The sequence below is a fragment of the Sinohyriopsis cumingii genome, chromosome 2 (assembly GCF_028554795.1).
Source record: "Sinohyriopsis cumingii isolate HCF-2022 chromosome 2, ASM2855479v2, whole genome shotgun sequence".
Classification (NCBI taxonomy): Eukaryota; Metazoa; Mollusca; class Bivalvia; order Unionida; family Unionidae; genus Sinohyriopsis; species Sinohyriopsis cumingii.
This window is the reverse complement of record NC_142962.1, coordinates 132,722,919-132,744,283: the sequence shown is the minus strand read 5'-3', so window position 1 is coordinate 132,744,283 and position 21,365 is coordinate 132,722,919. Positions and strand designations below refer to the sequence as shown.

Below are 21,365 nucleotides of genomic sequence, written 5' to 3'. Positions count from 1 at the left end.
GTTGTTTAATTCTTTAAGGCACATATGATCATGCATATGCCATTGTTTTTTTTAATTTCCTGTTTCTCCTCCCCCTAGCTTATTTCTTGTGCAGACTTAGAAACTTGTTTTCCATATACAAGTTGTATGGCTAATCAATTGATAAGCTTAGAGTTGTGCCCCTTGACCTACCTTGTAAACACTGACTTGAATTGTAACAATCCATGACATATATTTCACAACTGTAGTGTGTGTGTGTGTGTACTGTTGAGCAGTTTTTGAAAAGAAACATTAAACATTTTTAAACTATTTATAGTAACCTTAGCCATACATAACAGCAAATGAACATCATTTGTATAAAATTGAAAAGTACTTGTGCAAGGATGCTTTCTACAAAATTTGGTCACATTATCTTTATTGCATTCTAAGCCAAGGTGTATCTGTTGACAGTGGATTTATTTTTATAAACTTGAATGGCATCCCTGACAGATTCGGTTGAAACTAGTCCCTTTTTTGGATTAAGTTGAGCCATGTTTAACAAAACATGCATGAAACTTATTATGTGTATACGTCTGAACAAAAGTAAACTAGCCATAGTAAAAGTAGGTAGTGTTAGCTAATTTTCACTTTTGATGGACTTTCTTGTATTCAGTTACATGTTCATCATTCATTCAAATATTCAACCCTACTTCACCTACATGCTAGAAACTGGTATTTGAATGGATCCCAAGAAGTGTAATTTGAGCTTGTCAGCATCAAGTCAGTGTGGCATAGTTTTCAAGCTTTAGTGACTTTTGTAACTGAAGTTTATTGCAAGTACTGTCTTCATCCTATTTCACCAAATCATGAAAATTTGTTTGGGGATGGGTATCAGCAAGCGTAATCTAGCCATGAAAAACTAGGTCATTATGACTCCGGTGTATCCTTGAATGAGTTTTGTGTTTTGGGCCATCTGTTTGCATTACTGTCAGTATCTTGAACCATGTTTCATTTACACTCGTGAAAATTTGACTATGGAAGGGTAAGTCATACCAAAACCTAGGTCAGTATGTCTATATTTACATGCTCGAATGACTTTTCGTTTTTTCTAGCTATTATTCATTACACAATCCTGGAGAGTATTTCACCTATGTGTGAAAACATATTTTGATGCATTGCAAGAAGATGAACTCTTCTATACCAAAAGTAGGTTTATGTGACCTGATTTTCAGGCTTTATTATGCATGTTGGAGGATATTTGTTCTTTACACCATAAATATTTTATAACTAATTTCAAATACACTGATGCAATTTGGTATTTGGCTCCATCTTAAGGATATTAATGCTTCTGTACTAAAATTAGGTCACTGTGACCTAATTTTCCAGGCACAGATCTCATATTTCCTGTATATTTAACCTTGTTACATCTACACTAATCAAAGTGACTTGACCATTGAATGCTGAAACTATGTTGATGCATCTTAATATGTGGTATATTGCAGTAATATTTCCATTCTTCATATGGTGACTTAGTCGTTAGCAAAGACTCAAAACTTGTGCATAACATATTCAAATCCTGTCCAAACCAGTCTAGATCAGCCATTATTGTTTGCCTCTTTACAAGGCTATCACAACTCCATGTTAATCTAATCTGTATAGTGTTAGCTACTCTAAATACGCTCCTGTTTTCAATGGGATTCATGTTGACCAGTAAACGCATCATTTGAAAATAATTTTCCTTCTGGTTGAAAATTTGACTTTGTCTCAGATGGTACCAAATGTGCAATAACTGTTATGATTAATGTATTTTCTACACCATCAGGTATTGTTCACCTGAGAATGATGCAGACCTGCCAACCCTTTTGATTTTGCTGTAAGTATCATTAAAATGAACCTTAAAATATGGACTTGCGGAACAAATGCAACACTAAGGAAATACGAGTGTTGTGTCAAATCCAGATAACTGGCTCATCTGTGTTTGATTTGGATCCAGGTTTTAACTTTGTGGTAGTACCTCAGACGCTTTAAACTGCACATTTTTTTTAATGCAAAGTGTCTTAATGATAAAACTGTTGATCATATATTTTTTTAAATATGGCGTCCAGCAAGTGATGCATGTTGAAGATGAAAGAGAAAATCAGTCTCTTACAATGTATTAATAATCAGTACAGAAGAATAAAAACAAGTATTCAGATTCTTGTGAATAAAAGCAGGAAGGGAAACAATTACATTTATTTGGACATCATGTGTTGATCTGAATGTGTCTCGTGGCAGGAGATATGATTGCCGTCATCATGTGAAATGGAAAAAGATTCCAAGTATTACATTGAGTTAAGAGATAGCAACAAGACACTGAGCTTCATTGTGCAACTATATTAGGGGCAAATAAGGTTTATGTGTACTTTACAAACTTTTCATTTGAACATAATGTTTACTGTTGCTGCATGTTTCAAATATGGAACTTTTCAAATTCATGCTTTCCAACTAACCAATAGCAGTATATGATATTTTGTTATGCCTTACTGAAAAACAGTCAAAACTTGCAGGGAAAAAATCGACTGCCCTACTGCAATGGTCATGTTAGGCTAAGCAGGTCTGATGATGTGTGAAAATTGGCTTTCAGGGGTGCTTAAAACTTAACATTAATTCATCAGTTAAAGCAAAGAAATGCAAGTTATTACAGAGAGCACAGTGCATTCAACTTAAAATTAATAAAATGAAGATTGGGCAACTAAAAACAAAACTATTAAAAGTTTAAATATCTTTGTGTGCCTCCTTGTTATTAGGACTCAACGTGTCCATCTGTCTCTTCGTCACAATCTTGCAAATGAAACTAGTCCTGCAGTGTTTAATGGAGTGCACTAAATTTGGTAAATATGATAGCCATCACTTGAAGATAGCATAGTGATACGTGCAGTGTATTACTTGAAGATAGCATAGTCATACGTGCAGTGTATTACTTGAAGATAGCATAGTGATATGTGCAATGTATTACTTGAAGATAGCATAGTGATATGTGCAGTGTATTACTTGAAGAGAGGATAGTGATACATGCAGTGTATTACTTGAAGATAGCATAGTGATACGTGCAGTGTATTACAAAAACTTGTGAAACACGTATAGTCTCGCAGGTTTGAATGGATTGCTTGGTACATGTTATGGTCATCATCTGATGAAGTGTGATATGAACAAATGACTTTGCTCCTTTTGCTAGAGTCATTGCCATTGCTGTCTTGCAGTTGGAAGCAATGTATGACTGAATCCTGTGAATGCAATTAGTCATAGATTTCAATGGATCACCATGGCAGTCTGTACATAATATGAGTATCACTAAAGATGCACACAGGTGGTGCTCTAAAGTTTCATAATTTGCATAGGGTTAGAGTTTTAAAGGAAAAGAATTTCACTGATTTTCCTCACTGGTTATAATGGCTATCTGAAAAAAGATCTTTATATTTTAATTATTTTTATGAGAACTTTTAATTTCCTTTAATTTGGATATGATTGATGGGTGTAATATAGGGTTGTAGAGTAGACTGCCTGAAATTACTTGAGATGTGCAACTATAATAAAACTGTTATAGCTCCACTTGGTTGTTTTCACTTCCTGGACCTACCTCAGAAGTTAATTGTAGAAAAAAGAGGTTATTCTTTTTCTTTTTACATTTTTTTTATATCTAGTGATTCATTCTACTTTCATTTAGAAGCTGGTATTGTCTAGTCTGGCAAAATTATTTTCCCTATTGCAAGATGGTGTACTTTAGACTAATTCTTGCTGATGTTTTGAGCACATTGGAGCAATTTGGTTAGCTGTGTGCTTAAATATTCCACTAGCATAATATCCCAAGAAATTTCACCCAGTACATACAAGTATCAGAGGTATGTCAATATTCTCTACATTGTAAATGTTAAAAATGCAAACGACTTCACCATACACCCGTCACTCTCTCAGAAGTTTAAAACATCTGTTGAGCATCCCACATTGATATATTATATTCATCCTACAATTTCTTTTTAAAGTTGCTGCCCTTTTTCCTTGCAGCTGAATGAGAAGCATGACATGTGAATGCAATTTGTCCTGCATTTTTGATGGGACATTGTGAAACTTGATACACATGATCAGTTTTTGAAGATGTGTATATCAATAAATCTTGATGCTCCAGTGATTGAGGAATTGCTGTTGTTTTATTTGGAGTTCAATGGAGTTTGACATAATATCGTAAACGCACCTAGTCTCCAAGTTTTCGATGGATCGCCATGACACTTCGTACATAGTATTATCAGTATATGAAGATGCATATATCTACATACAAATCGCCTTGGAATCACATATTTGTTAGAGTTATTTCCCTTTTATTCTTGGTGCTGAATGTTCTTCTGAACACAACCTGTCTTGCAGTAGTTTATTTTTTTAGATCTTTGTAAAACTTTGTACCTGTTATTTAAATCATATACAGATTTACATATTGACAAATTTGTGTTCTGTTAAAAGAACTTTTGCTTTTTATTACTTACAGCTTTTTGCTTTATGACAAAACTTTGTGAGTGCATCTACTCGCAGTTTTAAAGGGATCACTATGAAACTTAGTACATATTATGGTCATCATCATCATATGTGGGTATTAAGCAGTCATTATACTTGCACTGTTTTTGTTACTTTGAACTCATCTGCACCATGGGAGTAGGTGTGGAGCGCCCAAGAGTACAGGGTATATTTACGCCAAAAAATCGCTCATCATTTCTTTTATTAAAAACTTGTTTTTAGTTTCAGTTGAATTGCATCGATTCAGTTCACCATATTGATATTTGTGTAGCGCTGATAAACATTAAACACTGTAACCTTCTTTATTTCATTTTATTATAAGGAGAAAATATTCATGGACTTGCTGCAAAAATATCAAAGAAACGATTGTGTTAATTGAAAGTTTAACAGATGAATATGATTATATTGACAAAAGTTGTGATCGATATATCTACAAAAGGATGCAATCTACAATTTTAATCAAGAAATATATAAAATGTACAAATTCATAAAGTGAACATAATTATCACATGGATATAACTGTATTGAACATAATTATCACATGGATATACACTGTATTAAACATAATTATCACATGGGTGTACACTGTACACAACAATCGATGAAAAATAACAGCTTCAGGCCAAAATTGTTATGAACAAAATTTTTACTGTTTCTTGAATTAGTTATTTTTTCTTCGAGTGCTTAATCTTGAAGACTTGGGGTTTATCGGTTGAAGGTAGTGTGGCTTGAAGTTGAAGAGATTTACTGTGTTCTGTAACTTTTGTTTCATCTGTTTTCCTGTTATCTACTGAAGATATCTCTACATTTACCATTTTTGCTGCTTCCATAACTGTTGGATGAGGAATTTCAGAATTATCGATCATCTGAAAAGGCTCTTTAATTACTTTCGTTTCGGATAACTTTTGTTCTGCCTCTCTCGAAGATTTTTCATCTTTCATTTTTTTTATTCTTCTCCTAGCAATATCGTTTTCAGGGACCTTCACATATGTTTTATCCTCTTTTTTTGTAGAGTGCAGTTTGTCGTCTGCTTTTATAGCGGGCAGTTTGTTTTCTTGTCTGCCTTTCTGAAAAGCCAAGAGAGATTCGTATTTCTCATTGGCGGTCTTTACATCATTTTCAAGCACCGCTATTTTGGCGCGCTCCTCAGCAAGATCTTTCTCCATCTTCTTCACGTGTGCCTTGAGCTGGGCGGTTGTCTGCCCCACACGGTTGTGTTCCTTGATGGCCAGCACTCTGTCACGAATGTTCCAGATGTCTTGCTGAACCTTCTCGTTCTGCAGTGTATAGAGAGCGGAGGCAAGCTCGTTTGTCTTGTGCTGAACCCGACAGCGAGTAGTTTCTTCCTTATAGCGGCTGTGGTCATCCCTGGCTCTGATAAGCTCTCGCGACTGACATGCCAAGGCATCGCTAGACTCTCTATACTTTTCCATCCACTGTTCCATTGGCCTGGAAGAGAGTAATCGACATCGTCACTTTATTGGTGTGTGTGTGTGTGTGTGTGTGTGTGTGTGTGTGTGTGTGTGTGTGTGTGTGTTCGTGTGGTCTCCATTTAAATTTGCAATTAATAAGGAAGGGAAATAATACAACATTACGATTGATTGCCTTCTCTTGGCTAATGTGCACTAATACGCAGCCGAATTTAAATCAACTTATAATTGATTTTGCACGCTGTTTTTCCTACACAGAGGAATTTATCACTTCATCTCGTCTTTTGTATGTCAATACAGTGCAAAGCAAGTTGTGCTGACATTCCGATCTGTCCTCACTAATATTTGCTGTGTATCAAGTAACTGTACTCGTTTTACCATCTTGGTGCTAAAAGACAACGCATGTACACATTTTAGGGTGTGGCATGCATAAGATGTATTCAGATCATTGGTGCGACCCCCACAGAGATGACAACTGGCATCTTAAATGTAATTGACGCACCTTTTACCTGCGCATTCTTTACAGTTATTACAAGTCTTTGTAAAATTTGGAGACAGTTGTTGCTCAGAACAAGATTATACTAAAGAAGCATTACCATCTGAAGTGTTACTGCAATCCATTGATTGTGAAAAACGAGCATATGGTCAGATCACCTCTAGGTTTATACCTATAAGAAATACCGGGCTAACCAGCTTCTACAAAGTGATTCACAAGGTGAAGAATCTTGAGCTTGCTTGGGCACTGAAGGGATCGGTCTCAATTTAGAAACTTACTTGTTCTGACTCTGTAAATCCACTAGTTTGTCCTGACTCAACTGTTCCATGTGTTTCAGTTTGGCCTGCAGTCGACTGAGCTCAGCACTGATCCCGCTCTCCGTCGCTGTCTGGAGAAAATCTGAGAGAAAAGTGCATCGATCAGTTGTTGTTCTAAGAATTAATAAGGAACTGTGTGCACCGTTCCGCCAACACCCCAGTGTTTAATATATCTTTTTTCCTTGCACTTTCAAAACTGATATTGTAAAGTTTGACAGTCTCCAAATTATTAAACTGTATTTCAAAGACGAATAGGCATGTTTTAATGCCAGACCACAGATTAAATATAAAAAATGTTGTGACAGGAGTTAGAGTATAACAAACATCATACACAAAAATGATAAAGCGTGATTTAATATATTGAGGACAGTCCCCTTCAATAGTGATTGGCTGAATTACATAGTCTTTGTAAAATAACTAATTTATTACATTGTTATTTATAATCTGGCGTTGTACCAGTTTGCCTTAAAAATGTGCGAAAATAGTTTGCTCTTAAACCAGTGTACATACGTACATTTAAAGAACATAAGAAGCTAGAGTAGTGAAGGCCGATCATTGTTGTATTGTACTTTGGCAGCACGTCCTGACAAAAGTATCAGTTTTGAGCCGAGTAATGGATTAAACTTAGAGATACTGAAGTTGACTTCAAAAAGCAAAAGCAAAAACATGAATAATAACGATCTCTTCCCGATGTTTTCGAAAAGCTTAAGTGTGTGTGTGTGTGCGTGTATGTATGTGCGTGTGATTTGGATTTTTAACGTAGCTTTAACAATTTTTCAGCCATTTCGCTATAATGTTTGCAGTGTGGCAGTTTATAGTAATGTCTAGCACCGGGGCGTCATGCCGCAGACATGTAGCATGATGCTCTACCCAGTCACATTATCCTGACACCAGGCCGACCAGTCTTAACATTAACCTCTTAATGCTGAGCGCCTAGCGAGAAAAGCTTAGGTGACGCCTCAGATATATATATATATATATATATATATATATATATATATATATATAGAGAGAGAGAGAGAGAGAGAGAGAGAGAGAGAGAGAGAGAGAGAGAGAGATATGAAATAAGAAGATTTGTTTGACATGTTAAGAAGTCCGTCCATATATTTCAGAAACAAATACACGGAAATTAAGTGATTACCAACTGTTTCAGCTTACAAAGAGAATTGATTGCTCTTTGAATGTGTTATGAAAGATATGGTTATTTACCATCCACGTTGTCCTTTGTGTCATCAAAAGTGATTGGTCGTCTGTATTTTGTCTTCCTTCTTGGAAAACTACCTTCTACTGCCGGCGGTGTGTTTTGCTTGAATTTGTTCACATCAAACAGGGCAGTTTGTCGAGAACGGGGCTTTCTTGCAGCGGATCCTGCAGTATAGACAAGCTTACAACTCATTTCACTCAGGTTTAATTTTCACTGCATACATCCAAAAGTTAAGTGATTGATACATTAGAGATAAGTACGCATGCATGCACATACACGCAAACTATAATGAAGAGATCCAAGACATTAGATCCAAGACAGAAATGTAATTATACCTTGTCTACAGGAATCACGTTCATACACTAAAAACTTCTCAAGCGTAGACTACTTATAGCAACATCCTTAATCTGTATTATAAAATAACAAACAACTTCTACGTCTCTTTGATGAATCACAGAATTAAATTAGATTTCTTGTAATGAGGAAATGCTTCTTTTATTCTGAGTCTACGTCTCATATATGCAAGCAATTTCATTTTATGTGATCCCTACACGCAATCGCCAACGTTGATTAAAGTTTCTTGTGATGCAATTGTTTATTATTATTATTATTATTATTACTGTGTTGTAGTTGTTGTTATTATTATTAAACAAAATTCATCTAAAAACAATGTTTCATGCACTGGATACCGTTTCTTTTGCTGATGTCTCGTCCGGTAAATGTTGCACTCTGGGTATTGTATGGTCCAGAGATAGGGGGAAGTTGCGTGACGTTTTTATCACCGGTGTAAGATAGCGTCTGAACTAGCCGACCGTCCTCTTTCAGTTTCCTTGTTATCTTCTGAAAAACATAGATTATGAGTTTGAAATGCATTTGGTGTGTGATTTTTATTGTGATGCAAGAAACGGTGAATAAAAGTCATCTGGGTAAGAAAGCTACCAAATATTTTAATTCTTCATTGTAGATTAGATCCATGAGCGGCGCGAGGGGGATTTGGCTGGCTTTACGAAAAGGTAATTGCACCCCCCTCCCTTTCCGTTCGAGAGGGAGCTTTTTTAGGCAGCTGAAATTTTCATAGTACGTAACCTTCATCTTAATGTAACGAGGGCGATCCTTCTCAAAACATATGTGGGTGGATAGCTGTCATAACAAATTTTTCTGTAGCAACGTAGTGACGCAACTACGAGGCGGTTTGTGGTGATTAAATTGACAGACTTTGGCAACATAATGAAGTTTTCTTTGGTTTGATCGTGTAAATGCCACATAATGGAATGTTATTTCCCTATTTACAACTGAAATAAAAGCCCCGACATAATTTTCGATAAGCGTGCTGTACCGAGACATGGAATGTTAGGTAGAAAGCGATGTGAGTACTACGGACTACGTCATGAAGTCCTTGGTAACACTGTTGACGTCACGTTAAACACGTTAATGTCACCTGAAATGAATTTTAAGACCATTGAAAGAATATCACAAAGGATTGTTGTGAAGTTCGAATGGTTCTTAAATAAATTTATGATAATATTTGATCACATCTTTTCAGCAGTTTGTTTTCAAGTATGAATGAGAGTTTGCGACTTGTTTTCATGTAATCTTAAAATATTTCTATTGTAATTTGCTCATAATTATGTCATTTATATCCAAAATATTGCTGAGAATGTATCTCTGTGAATAACAACGTATCTTCTAATGAAAGAAATAATAAAAAAGTTATTTGCTGTCAAGAATTCTTGATAAAAGCGAACATAAATACCCTCGATTTAGATATTCGTTCGGTAAATTTACTTAATCTAAAAAGTACGTTAGCATTTTTGTTATTTAACAACTCACACAATTGTATATTGTAACCTTTTGGTTAGATTTTTCTCGCTTAAATATTGTTTGTTTTAGTTTCAGCGAAATTCTGAACATTGGAAACGATAATGAAATGCATCTTGTACGGCATATAATTCGCAGTTCCTTTCAGAAATATCCAACTGCTGCCACCTTCAGTTTCAACGGGAAACCTCTGATTCCTTGAATATAACTTTCTTTAATTTATTCATCTTTTTGCGGCATGCGGGTTAAAAAGGTTTCAAATAAAATTATCAAATAAGTTCAATTTTAGAGAAATCGAAAACATTAGAATGCCATGTTTGTATATATTTATCTTTCAGTCGCATTGCTACCGCTTTCTTTAGCCAATCAACTTTGGGAGTGAGTGAGATGACCATACGTTATTCAGATTTAAATCACATAAAATTTGTACAATAAAGTAAAACCATTTTAAACCTTAGAAGCAACGGCTTCGTGTATAATATTGTCGTATAACAATTATGAAATTGCATCAATTTGAAAACATGTTCACAAAAAAATCTTTTCTCCATATAACATTTATTGTAGGTGGTTGTTCTTTCTTAAAAATATAACTTTTCGGAAGAAATTAATGTGTACATGTTCAGTAACGGAAATATCACAAGATTCCCAGATTTTGCATCCATGACAATATTATCAAAACTGTATTATCAGAAAGTTTCAGTGTAAATCAAATTGTAACGACAATTTACTTATTATTTTGTAGAGACCGAGCATGGCTCTATTATCTTGTGAAGTGATTTACTTTCTTGTCGAATATAGAGAAGATAAGACGATAAGAATTCTTGATTTCAGACCGCATGGTCCATGCATCTAAATTAAAATATAAAATACAAAAGTATTTAAGCATAAAAGATCATATATATCTTATGTACAAATATACATACAGATCAATAACTATGTGCCGGGCGTTGTTAAATATAAAATTATCTAAGACGTTTAAAGAATAATGTGTTCCATCTATTTATAATCCGAGAATTTAAAACGAATGACATAGTTCCACAGAAATTTCAAGATACATTTTTTACTTTTGCGTATTCCTGTCATCATAGAAAAAACACGCGTTCTCATTACTTTTTCAGAACTGAATACATTATAGTTTACAAGCATGTTAGAGACACTGTTCCACCTTGGAAGGCTTAACAGACAACGAAGATTATTATAACCGATAACTCGTTTAAAACAAATGTAAAACAGGGCTCGGATGATTTCGACAACGAGTAACATCGGCGCATAAAAGTGAGGAAGGAGATACGTATTAAACATATTATATACATAACAAGAGATGATCTTGACATGATTCGGTGAGCTATGACCACGCTTAAGGCCATCAAGATCTATCAAAGTTTGATGGTGAGTGATGGTTGCTTACATGCCATTCAGCAAACCGAACGTTTGAGCTTGGTCTTATAAAAATAGAAACGAAAGGTACATTAGTTATGTTCCGTCAGTGTTACGTAATGATACGTTACTTACCATTCTGAAATCAAAGTGATGTCTTTGAAAATATATTTTGACAAATCTTGTAGCTGTAGAAGAATGAAGGTTAGGCACGAATAGGTAATGCAGGGAGTTTCGTCGCAGTCTCCTTGACACTGTTATTGTTGACGTCACGTCAGTGTCACGTGGGTTGTTTACGGATGCATCGATTATCCACTGTGACTTAAAAGTTCTTAGTTTATAAACATGAGTCGTAATACTTTCATTATTTTTCTGTATTTCTGTAAACAGTAGCGGAATTTTGGTATACTGCCGCTTAGTGTAAATGGAAATGGTTTATGGATGGTTGAATTTCTTTTTGTAGAACATTTTAGGTTTGGTAAATTATATGAAAAGTTACATGTGTTGAAAAAGGACATTTAATTTGACAGGTTTTCACTTGTCTTTTCAGTGGAGGAAAACTATAGCTCGTGATTATAACTGTACATCATTTTCAGTTTTGTCTACTTTCTATGCTTATTCTTGGAAGCTTGGAAACATTTTGTAAGAGTTGAACTAAATTCTCTAACAAATGATCTGCGAGTAAATGTCTGTCTTTTACAAGAAATGTATGAATTCCGGGTCTGGTCCGCAAGGTCACAAAAAGAGAGCTACGAGTCCTTTCACGACAGAATAAACCTTTCAAATTTCCACTATAAACAACACAATCAGAGAAAACGACTCCGAGTTCTTTTTTATATAAAAAATTCGCCTTAACTTCTCGTTACATTTTTTTTCTATAAACTAATCGATAACTAGACTATCAGATGATGCATCGCTTTTCCAGAAGTGCATGGCCTCGTTACATGTTATAAACGATTGTTTTGTATTGTTCAATGCGAATACCGTTTGCTAATTTCAATAACGGAGATTTTACAATCCAAAGGTCTCAGTGGCAGTAGCACAATTTATCGCTTTAAAACATCAATTAAAGTGAATTTTGTTTAAAATTAACGTGTCTTTTAAATCGTAAGAAGAGGAGCCAAATATCAGAATTGTTGCCTTTGTTCTACCTTATCAAACCCTTTTTTGACTCCAGTAACGGTCTTAGCAAACGCGGGGCCAGATTGAGATCATTTTCGCGGTGTCTCCTGGATTTACGCGTGGGGTCCCCTGTGAGCGTGGCATTTGAAAATAAACTTTTAAGCAAGTTTTATATAATATTGAACTTAACATTTTCTTCCAAGCCTTTACAACTACTTTCTCTTTATATAGATATGTTGTGACCAGTTTGAGTTGAAATTTTATTTTATTGAATTTTAAGTGATTCTTTTCCCTGGAAATACATAAGTGTTTCTACAAAATTCTTGGATAAAACATTTAATGGAAGTTATACTGAATTCAAAACTGGAATAATATTTTCTGTGATTCATCAAGAAACTGTTGACACAACAGCACTTCGCAGCTTACAACAGACGTCATCGATTTTGGATTTCATCGGGATTCGAACTCAGTTTCATTCAGAACATTTTATTGCTAAGACTTCTATTTTTTCATTCTTGGATTATTTTTGGATTTGATTCGTTAATCCGCAAGTTCTTTTTTCTCATTTTTCACTTGATATTCTAGGGAAATAAATTGTTTGTTAACTTTTACACGCTCACAGGGGACCCCAGTATTGCCTTCACTAACTGATGTTATTAATACCTCTCTCTCATCCGGGAAATTCCCATCATTTTTCAAAACTGCCATTGTAAAGCCTCTGTTGAAGAAACCAACACTAGACCATAACGATTTAAAGAACTACCCCCCAGTTTCTAATCTCCCATTCATATCAAAAATCTTAGAAAAGGCTGTTCTATCTCAGCTTGTATCTCATCTAAATTCAAACAGTCTTTTTAGCAATGTACAATATGCATATCGCCCTTGCCACAGTACCGAAACTACTCTTCTAAAAGTAGTTAATGACATTCTCTATGCGTTGGATAGCGGAAAGATTACAGTCCTCACCCTCCTTGATTTGTCTGCAGCATTTGACACAATAGACCATGATATATTACTTCACTGTCTCCAGCATGCATTTGGCATTCATGATACAGCCTTACTGTGGTTCAAGTCCTACTTGGTCAACAGGACACAAGTTGTATCTGCAAATGGAATACACTCCAGCCCAGTTGATCTATGTTGTGGTGTTCCACAAGGGTCTGTTCTTGGATCTGTTCTCTTCATTCTATACACTCACTCGCTTTCAAGTGTCATAGATCATCATCAAGTGTCTCACCAATTGTACGCTGATGACACCAAATATATAAATCTAGCCACCCAACTGAAGTTGATGCTACCATCCAAGGTGTAGAGAGGTACATTTCTGATGTGAAATCATGGATGGCATGGAACAAGCTGCAGATGAATGATGATAAAACTGAGGCCATTCTGATTACAACACAAAGACATTCTCATTCATATCCTTTACCTCAAACAATAAATATCAGCAGCGCCAACATTAAATTCACACAATCAGTACGAAACCTAGGTGTTACTCTGGACAGTACTCTCACATTACACCAACATGTCATGAACATATGCAAGGCTGCATATCTTGAGCTGAGACGCATCAGCTCAATTCGCAAATATCTTTCAGTTGATGCCACTAAAACACTTGTGTGTTCATTAGTACTTTCAAGACTGGACTATTGTAACTCAATTCTGTCTGGTTCATCTCAATATCTACTCCAGAAACTTCAAAAAGTTCAAAACACAGATGCTCGGATCATACTTAGAGTACCACGATCAGAGTACACCTCCCCGCTGCTCTGTACCCTACACTGGCTATCCATTCGATCCAGAATCAAACACAAAATTTGTTTTCTGTGCTACGTTTCACTGTCGGACTCTAGTCCAACATACCTATCCGACCTCACTAATGTGTACACACCAGCAAGATACTTACGCTCCACTTCTGACAATCGTGTACTCATTATTCCCACTATGAAAACAAAGTCATATGGACAGCATTCTTTTGCATACCAGGGCCCAGCAACGTGGAATGAATTGCCCACTGAACTTAGACACAAAGACACAGTGATCCCATTCAAGAGAGCTCTCAAAACTGACTTATTTCGACTGCAAGAACAAACTTAAAGACCTAATAATGTTTCCTACCTGAACTATTCTCAGCATATTTTTTATTTTTTTAATGTTTTTCTAATTTCATGGTGTTTGTTTTTGTAATAATATTATTATTATTATATGTTTTTTTTAATCTTATAGGTGTTGTCTAATGTAAAGCGCTTAGAGCTTCTAAAGATTAGGCGCTATACAAAATCCTCATTATTATTATTATTACAAAGCTTGTTGTCTTTCCCTGTACCTTTTGTAAAAGCCTAGACTCGTAATAACACACACACACACACACACACACACACACATATATATATATATATATATATATATATATATATATATATATATATATATATATATATATAATAATTATTATTATTATTATTATTATTAACGCGTGGGGCCCCTGTGAACGCGGGTTCAATTGGGCCAAATAGGTCCAATCAGCCTAAGGCCGGCCCTCTTTGACTCAGATCCTGTTCATCGTTTTACACACTGCATTATGTAATATCGTATTACCCGCTATATTATGCTGTATCGTATTACACGCCACATAAAGTTATATCGTATTACACGCTACATTATTCCATATCGTATAACACGCTTCATTATGCCATATCGTATTACAAGCAACATGGTGTTATATAATATTGCACACTAGGTAATGTTTGATCGTATTACACGCTGCATAATGTTATATCTTATTACACGCTTCGTAATATTTTATCTTTTTCTAAGGTACATTATGTTATTTCGAATTCCACACTCTGTAATGTTAGATCGTATTACACACTACGTATTATTTGATCGTATTACACGCGACATGATGTCATGTCGTATTGCAGGCTAAATTATGTTATTTCGTATTACACGCTATATATACGCATGTCAGATAATACTCCATCTTACAATAAATTTTTTCCGAGCTTTTATTTGGCCGCGACGTCTAAAAATGAGATTTTCTGAACCTCACGAACCCGTTTCCACATTTAGATCAGTTTTGCCACCCTCATCATATAACACGTTACATACTGTCAGATGCATTATTTTTATCATTGAAAACTCTTGATTGAATATGTTCGCCTGCTATTAGCATTATTGTATTTCCTATCAGCATCGCTGAACATATTGCGTCATCAATGCCCTTTGTTAATCGTTATACATCGAAACAAGATGAAGAAGTTCTTACACTAAGTGACACAATATGACCCAAGTTTTGTAGTAGCATTTTACTTGAATACATACAAAATCAACATGCAAACCATCGACCATTGTGCAAAATAAAGCGCATGCATATCAAGAAACTAGAAGAAATAAGGAAATCACAAAAGCAGCGATCAATCAATCAATCAAACTAGAAAGAACTATACTTAGCTAGCTCTTAAGACAAACAGATATATGTATACAGTGTAGATAGATAAATAGATATATAGAAATTGGTCTTGTGTTAGGTATGATCAGCATATACCTTGAAAGTATGATATATATATATATATATATATATATATATATATATATATATATATATATATATATATATATATATATATATATATATATAATAGCGTGAAGCTAGAGTATATACTTTGGTGATTGGTGGTTGTAAAATACAATTCTTTACGATTCACTCCCTTGGTCTACCAGTTCATAATTATTTCGGACTGATGAGGAAAGTTCCAAGACGGGTTTTCAACTATTTTTATGCCATATTCCTCGACTGAGCTATAAAAATGTCCGACCAAATATTTTCTTCTTTATTGGTTTCTGATGTTTAGAAAATGTTATTAATAAAAGAGATCAAACTGATACTATTTCATGTCACCCAAAGGCTAATTATTTGATATATTTGATCTTCCTCATCGAAATTACAGCTTTGCAGCGCTTGTTGACTGAATAAGAACGGTAACTCCTCAAAGGTGTCATTGTGTTGTGACACCAGAAGCTTTACTTCTGATTATGAACTTAGTTCTGTTTGCATACGACAACCACTTGACGTGTATAGTGAATAAAATCTAGCACAGCAGCCAGAGGCGCTGAATGGCATGTCAAGATCTCTGTGACCTTAGAGTTTACATTATAATAATCAGTGAATTTTATGTTGTGAGCCAAGGACATGGGAGCTAACCAGGGCACTGGAGAGGGGTTGTTAAGCACGTGGCAGTACAAATATTACCAGCATGATGATAGACGATGACAGGAATATTAAGTACTTTAAATTCTCTGCTTGGTAATTGAAATTTCGAACCTTTTGAGTCCATTGCTTTGGTAAAACTCTAATAGCTCTAGATAAGTTAGTAATGTCCAAATTTTGATGGCATAATATCACTTGGTGAGTATGTAACGAGCGAAAGAATGAGTCATGCAACAGTTGCACTAAATTTAGCTTCTGTAGATTTGGGTGTGGTGGCTTAATGATCTCGCTGACTAGAAAACGTTTACATGGTTGCATGGCATGATCATGAATGTGTCATGAGCCGATGGAAGGCACTATTTTAGTTCTAGATACATTTTATGATGCCAACATATTTCACACATTGGGGAAGCCAAATTGTTTTTGTATTAGATGCCTTTTACTCGTTTTGAATTCAGAGGCCGCTACTTCTTTGAGAACGCTTATATTCACGTTTATTATAGAAATATTCAATACAGGTTCACTAGATTCAGGAGCATGTGTAATAAATACAAAACCATATGTATATGTTTTTTTAAATTTCGCATGGGGTCTGGTGGAGATGAACTCGTTTGATAACAATCGCGCCAACCAGTTATGATGTTATTCCTTTGCGGAAAATGCTGTGAGGTCGGAGGATGTACCTCTGGCCATTTTGGAGAGACGCCTGAAGCTGGCCTAATCGGAAATGGACAAGTCAAAACTTCAGAACCGACTGAATGAACTTCTTAGAGTACATTTACACCTTTATAACCTGTTTTCATTATCACCAGTAAAATGAAAACATCATGATGCGCTGTGTAGGAGGGAGAAGTGTCATGACATATGTGGCACTGTTCATATCCCTTACGGGATTTATGCAGCTGGATTAAAGTGGCAGTCTGGCCGTGTGCATATGAATATTGGTTATCCTTAAAATAAGATTTAAATTTCCTTTTTATTAATATTACTTGGTCAATCTGTAATTGAGATTTATGTTAACTGTGGTTCAAACATGTCTGACACTATTCACGTAAGTCATACCTTTATAAGACTATACTGAACTATATTTGTATTTTAACTTCATTTTGGCACAAATGAATTCACATAATTTTTTTAGAGTTTTCTCCCCGAAGCTTTCAGCCCATAATATTACTGAATATTCATTAAAAATTGATTCATCCTCTTCCACGTGATAACAATGAGCTCGAGAAAAAGGGTATGAGTTAGCGACTACTGAATTTTTTCTGCGGCATTTGTATTTCCACCTATTAACAGAATGGTCGACCCATCTTAATATTCTTTACATCATTTGCATTTTGTTACGTATATTTGATTAAATTTATAACTGATTTAATTGTTTGTAAGTTTTAAAATCTTTCTATTTTTTATCATTATATGTCAAAATAATGTCGTTCTGTTTTACTAGGACTCATACTTTTTCCAGAAAATGGTTTGACCTTGACTGTTAATTTCTGTAAACATATAAGGCTGACCTGGTTTCCGACCTTAATTCAAATAGTTCTTTTTTTATTTTTTTTTATTGTGGGAGTAATAAGACTGATATTGAGGCTGTATTGAATACGTGACCCTAGGCTTCTAAATAGTTTTAGTGAAGAAAACAACTTTTTTCTCGTAGTAAAATGATTGGTTTTTATCAAGGCCATACTGGGGTTACATGATTTTTTTATATGCACACATGATCATGTGATCCTCTATTTCGCAATTCAGGCATTTTCGAAATTGCGCATTAGTTAGTTTTAATAAGCGATGCTTAGAGAGAATTTAGTCTGTCTGGGCTTAAAAACGCTTGATGTCAAGTCGTTTCCTTCTGTTGTAACCAGTTTTCGAGTTATATGTTATTTTTTCTTCAGGTTATTTGGATTCTAAAAGATTAATTCGTTCCTCTGGAAATATTTTTGTGCTCATACAGAATTCTTGAACAAAGACGTTTCTGAAACTTTTATTTGGATTTCAAATACCGGATTAGTTCTTGTGTTTCTACAAGGAAATGTAGACAACGACACTATACAGGATACAGCATACGTCATCGCCTTCCATCTTGGATTCTTCGTCGGGACTCGAACTTGAAATCATTAGAACATTTCAATATTAGGACTTCTTAAATTTTATTCGTGGATTATTCTTGGATTATTTTTGGATTTGATTCTTAAAACCGCAAGTTCTTATTTTTTCCATTTTTGCAGCAATTTTACAGGGAAATAAATAATTTGTAATATTTTTCAAAGCTTGTTGTTTTCACTATTTCTTATGTTACTGTTTATTCGAGCCTAAACACGTAACATAAGAATTGTCTTAAAAGTAAATTTCTTTTCAGTAATTTCCCTTTTATTTCAATGTAGCAATTATATATATATATATATATATATATATATATATATATATATATATATATATATATAATTAGTTAATAAATTGACCCATGGTCGCCATTGAAAGTTACAAGGAGTGAAAAAGCCATTCTTTTGAACCATGATTTGCTTGCTTATTTAGATTTAAGTGGCATGCGCACTAACATGATTTGATTGGAAGGTCAACGTTACTTGAAGTATGTTATATATTCTTAATTGCATGGTATTATAGTTCATTGATGTAAATGAATTTATTCTTGTAGGAGAGAAAGATAGTGAGAAGAACCTTTGAATCCATTATCAGTTTGGTTCACGAGGATGTCGAAATGGCTAACAAGATATTGAACGGGGAGCGACACACTATTCACAACTGGGATTGTTATGAATCCGCTCTGAACAAACTTGTTCAAACATGTCCCTCAACTAAATATTCCCCAGGTAAGGAGACGCAAGTGCTCTTATTTCTTATTTTTATTCAACAGCAATGGAAAGCATATGTCGCATTTAAAATCAGAAAACATCACATCATAAATATGAGTTGTTTATTTTAAGACAGGGTCATTGTGAGATGTTTGGTGGAGTTCCTTTACCGGAGCTACTTTTTGGAATTATACATATGCATGGGTGAGAGTGTGATTCCCTTTACTTAAAGCAGACCACTGAAGCAGTAGTAAATTAACATTTTGTTTTGCGAGGATGTCATTTTATAATTGGTTTATATGTTAAGATATGCAGCATGTTTTATTTGTATTAGTAAACATTATTAGTGGCGGGACTAAGCTTTCTCGGCCATCATTTGCTATCCATGGTTGTGGCAAGATCTGAGATACAAGTTTTCCATGATATATTCATGTGATGAAAAGAAATGATAACGTACAGTTCGTCATCTGACTCGTTAATTTAAACGGGCGAAACTCAGATGGCTTTGTCACAAGCGTCTAGGTAATGTTAACTGATTTACTGATACCTCACACTTTTGTACAAGACATCATCTACTTTATTTTCCCAAAATCTCTTGTGAAAGTCATCACCGTGAAAGTTTATATCAATTAATTTGTGAATATTTTTAAAAAGTATGATACATTTTATTTTCAGAATGATTATGCTCTACGTTATTTGTACACACTGGTCAACATGTGCGAGACAAATACGTCCGTTGATATGATACACCAAGTCATCTATAATATGTGTTGATACTAAACATATTCAACGGATCCTTAGTCTCTCTTACACACACCTACTCCGTATGTCTGAATTATTTAAGACAATCTGCATTTGTTTGGCTGCATACTGTGATAAGCTGACTGTACTGAATATCTTACGTCTTAAGAAAAAAGGTTAACACCGATCAATGTGTGCTTTGGTTTGATAACATTCCATTTTTTTGATCATTTTTTTCTACACTGATTTATTGTTGTTTTCAAAACAGGCGTTTATTGTAAGGATATTTGAATTGAAGAAAGCAATCGTTTCAAAAGTAATACACTAAGTGAACACACTGTTCGTTTCTTTCCTCTGAAACTATAACAAATGTAAATTATATGATTAAATTTATTGTCTCGTTATTATGATTTTCTTTTGCATTGAACACTGAAATCTTTTCACAGACATATTTCATATTCTGTGACTAATGTAACAATGACTGTATCATTTGTGGATATAACCATCTTATAACTATCATTTATTTCAACTCTGTGTGCCGCATTTTAAAGAATATCTCTATCGCTATTTCCCTACAACGGTTTATATGTAACCGAACAAGAGTTTTGTACTGTCCCATAACAAATCTGTCTATATGTAGCCGAAAAAAAGAGTGTTATATTATCCAAATAACGGTCTGTATGTAAATGAACAAAAAAAGCTCTGCTGTCCCAGTAATAGTCTATATGCAACTGAACAAAACAATATGTTATACCGTCCCAGTAAGGGTCCATATGTAACCGAATAAAAGGGTATTTTACTATCCAAGTAACAGCAAAATATAAAAGAGTGTCTTCCTGTCCAGGTTATGGTTTATATGGAACCATACAAAAGAGTGTTAAATTTTAAACAATAAACATAAAAGTATGTTTCCAAAAGGAAAAATCTGTGTTACCCGATTGCATTTCATAGCATATATGAATGTCGATATAGATGTTAGTTTGGTAAATAGCATTTGGCACAGAGTAGAAAAGATTGGAGATTTGTCAGACGATAATAATATAATTCATTTTCAGCCATTTCTACGAACAGAACGAATGTTTTATTACAGTGCCAGGAACATTCATCTTTAACTGATTTAGCAATGCTGTACTATATTCATACACCTGTATGCACTACATTCCTCTCAGATGTTTAACTGTTACGTGTTTAGGCTAGAATAAACAGCAACAAAGAAAGAGTGAAAACAACAAGCTTTCTAAAATTTAACAAAGAATTTAATTTCCTGGAAAATTCTGTAAAAATGAAAAAAGGAGAAGAACTTATGGTCTCAAGGATCAAATCCAAAAATAATCAGAGAA

General features: G+C 34.6%; 1 protein-coding gene and 1 long non-coding RNA gene across 2 annotated transcripts; one reads left to right on the top strand and one right to left on the bottom strand.

Annotated features, from left to right (window-relative positions):
* Positions 1-3,364: 3,364 nt before the first annotated feature.
* Positions 3,365-11,437, bottom strand: LOC149805862 (uncharacterized). The gene is made up of 5 exons (XM_089950585.1): positions 11,278-11,437; positions 8,637-8,787; positions 7,953-8,111; positions 6,705-6,825; positions 3,365-5,949 (listed from the first exon to the last, which is right to left on the bottom strand). Exons 1-5 carry the CDS (start codon positions 11,278-11,280, stop codon positions 5,166-5,168), a joined length of 1,218 nt encoding a protein of 405 aa, XP_089806711.1. The 5' UTR covers positions 11,281-11,437; the 3' UTR covers positions 3,365-5,165.
* Positions 11,438-16,493: 5,056 nt separating this feature from the next.
* Positions 16,494-20,372, top strand: LOC149805861 (uncharacterized). The gene is made up of 3 exons (XR_016415019.1): positions 16,494-16,570; positions 19,128-19,302; positions 19,960-20,372. It is a non-coding gene; the product is annotated as an uncharacterized LOC149805861 (long non-coding RNA).
* Positions 20,373-21,365: the final 993 nt, after the last annotated feature.

What these genes read in the sequence shown, in the direction of transcription:
- LOC149805862 (XM_089950585.1), bottom strand. An exon ending in AGACATCAGCAAAAGAAACG is followed by an intron (nt 8,112 to 8,636) that starts GTATCCAGTGCA and finishes TCTATACTGCAG; the next exon opens with GATCCGCTGCAAGAAAGCCC. An exon ending in CACAAAGGACAACGTGGATG is followed by an intron (nt 6,826 to 7,952) that starts GTAAATAACCAT and finishes CTTTTCTCTCAG; the next exon opens with ATTTTCTCCAGACAGCGACG.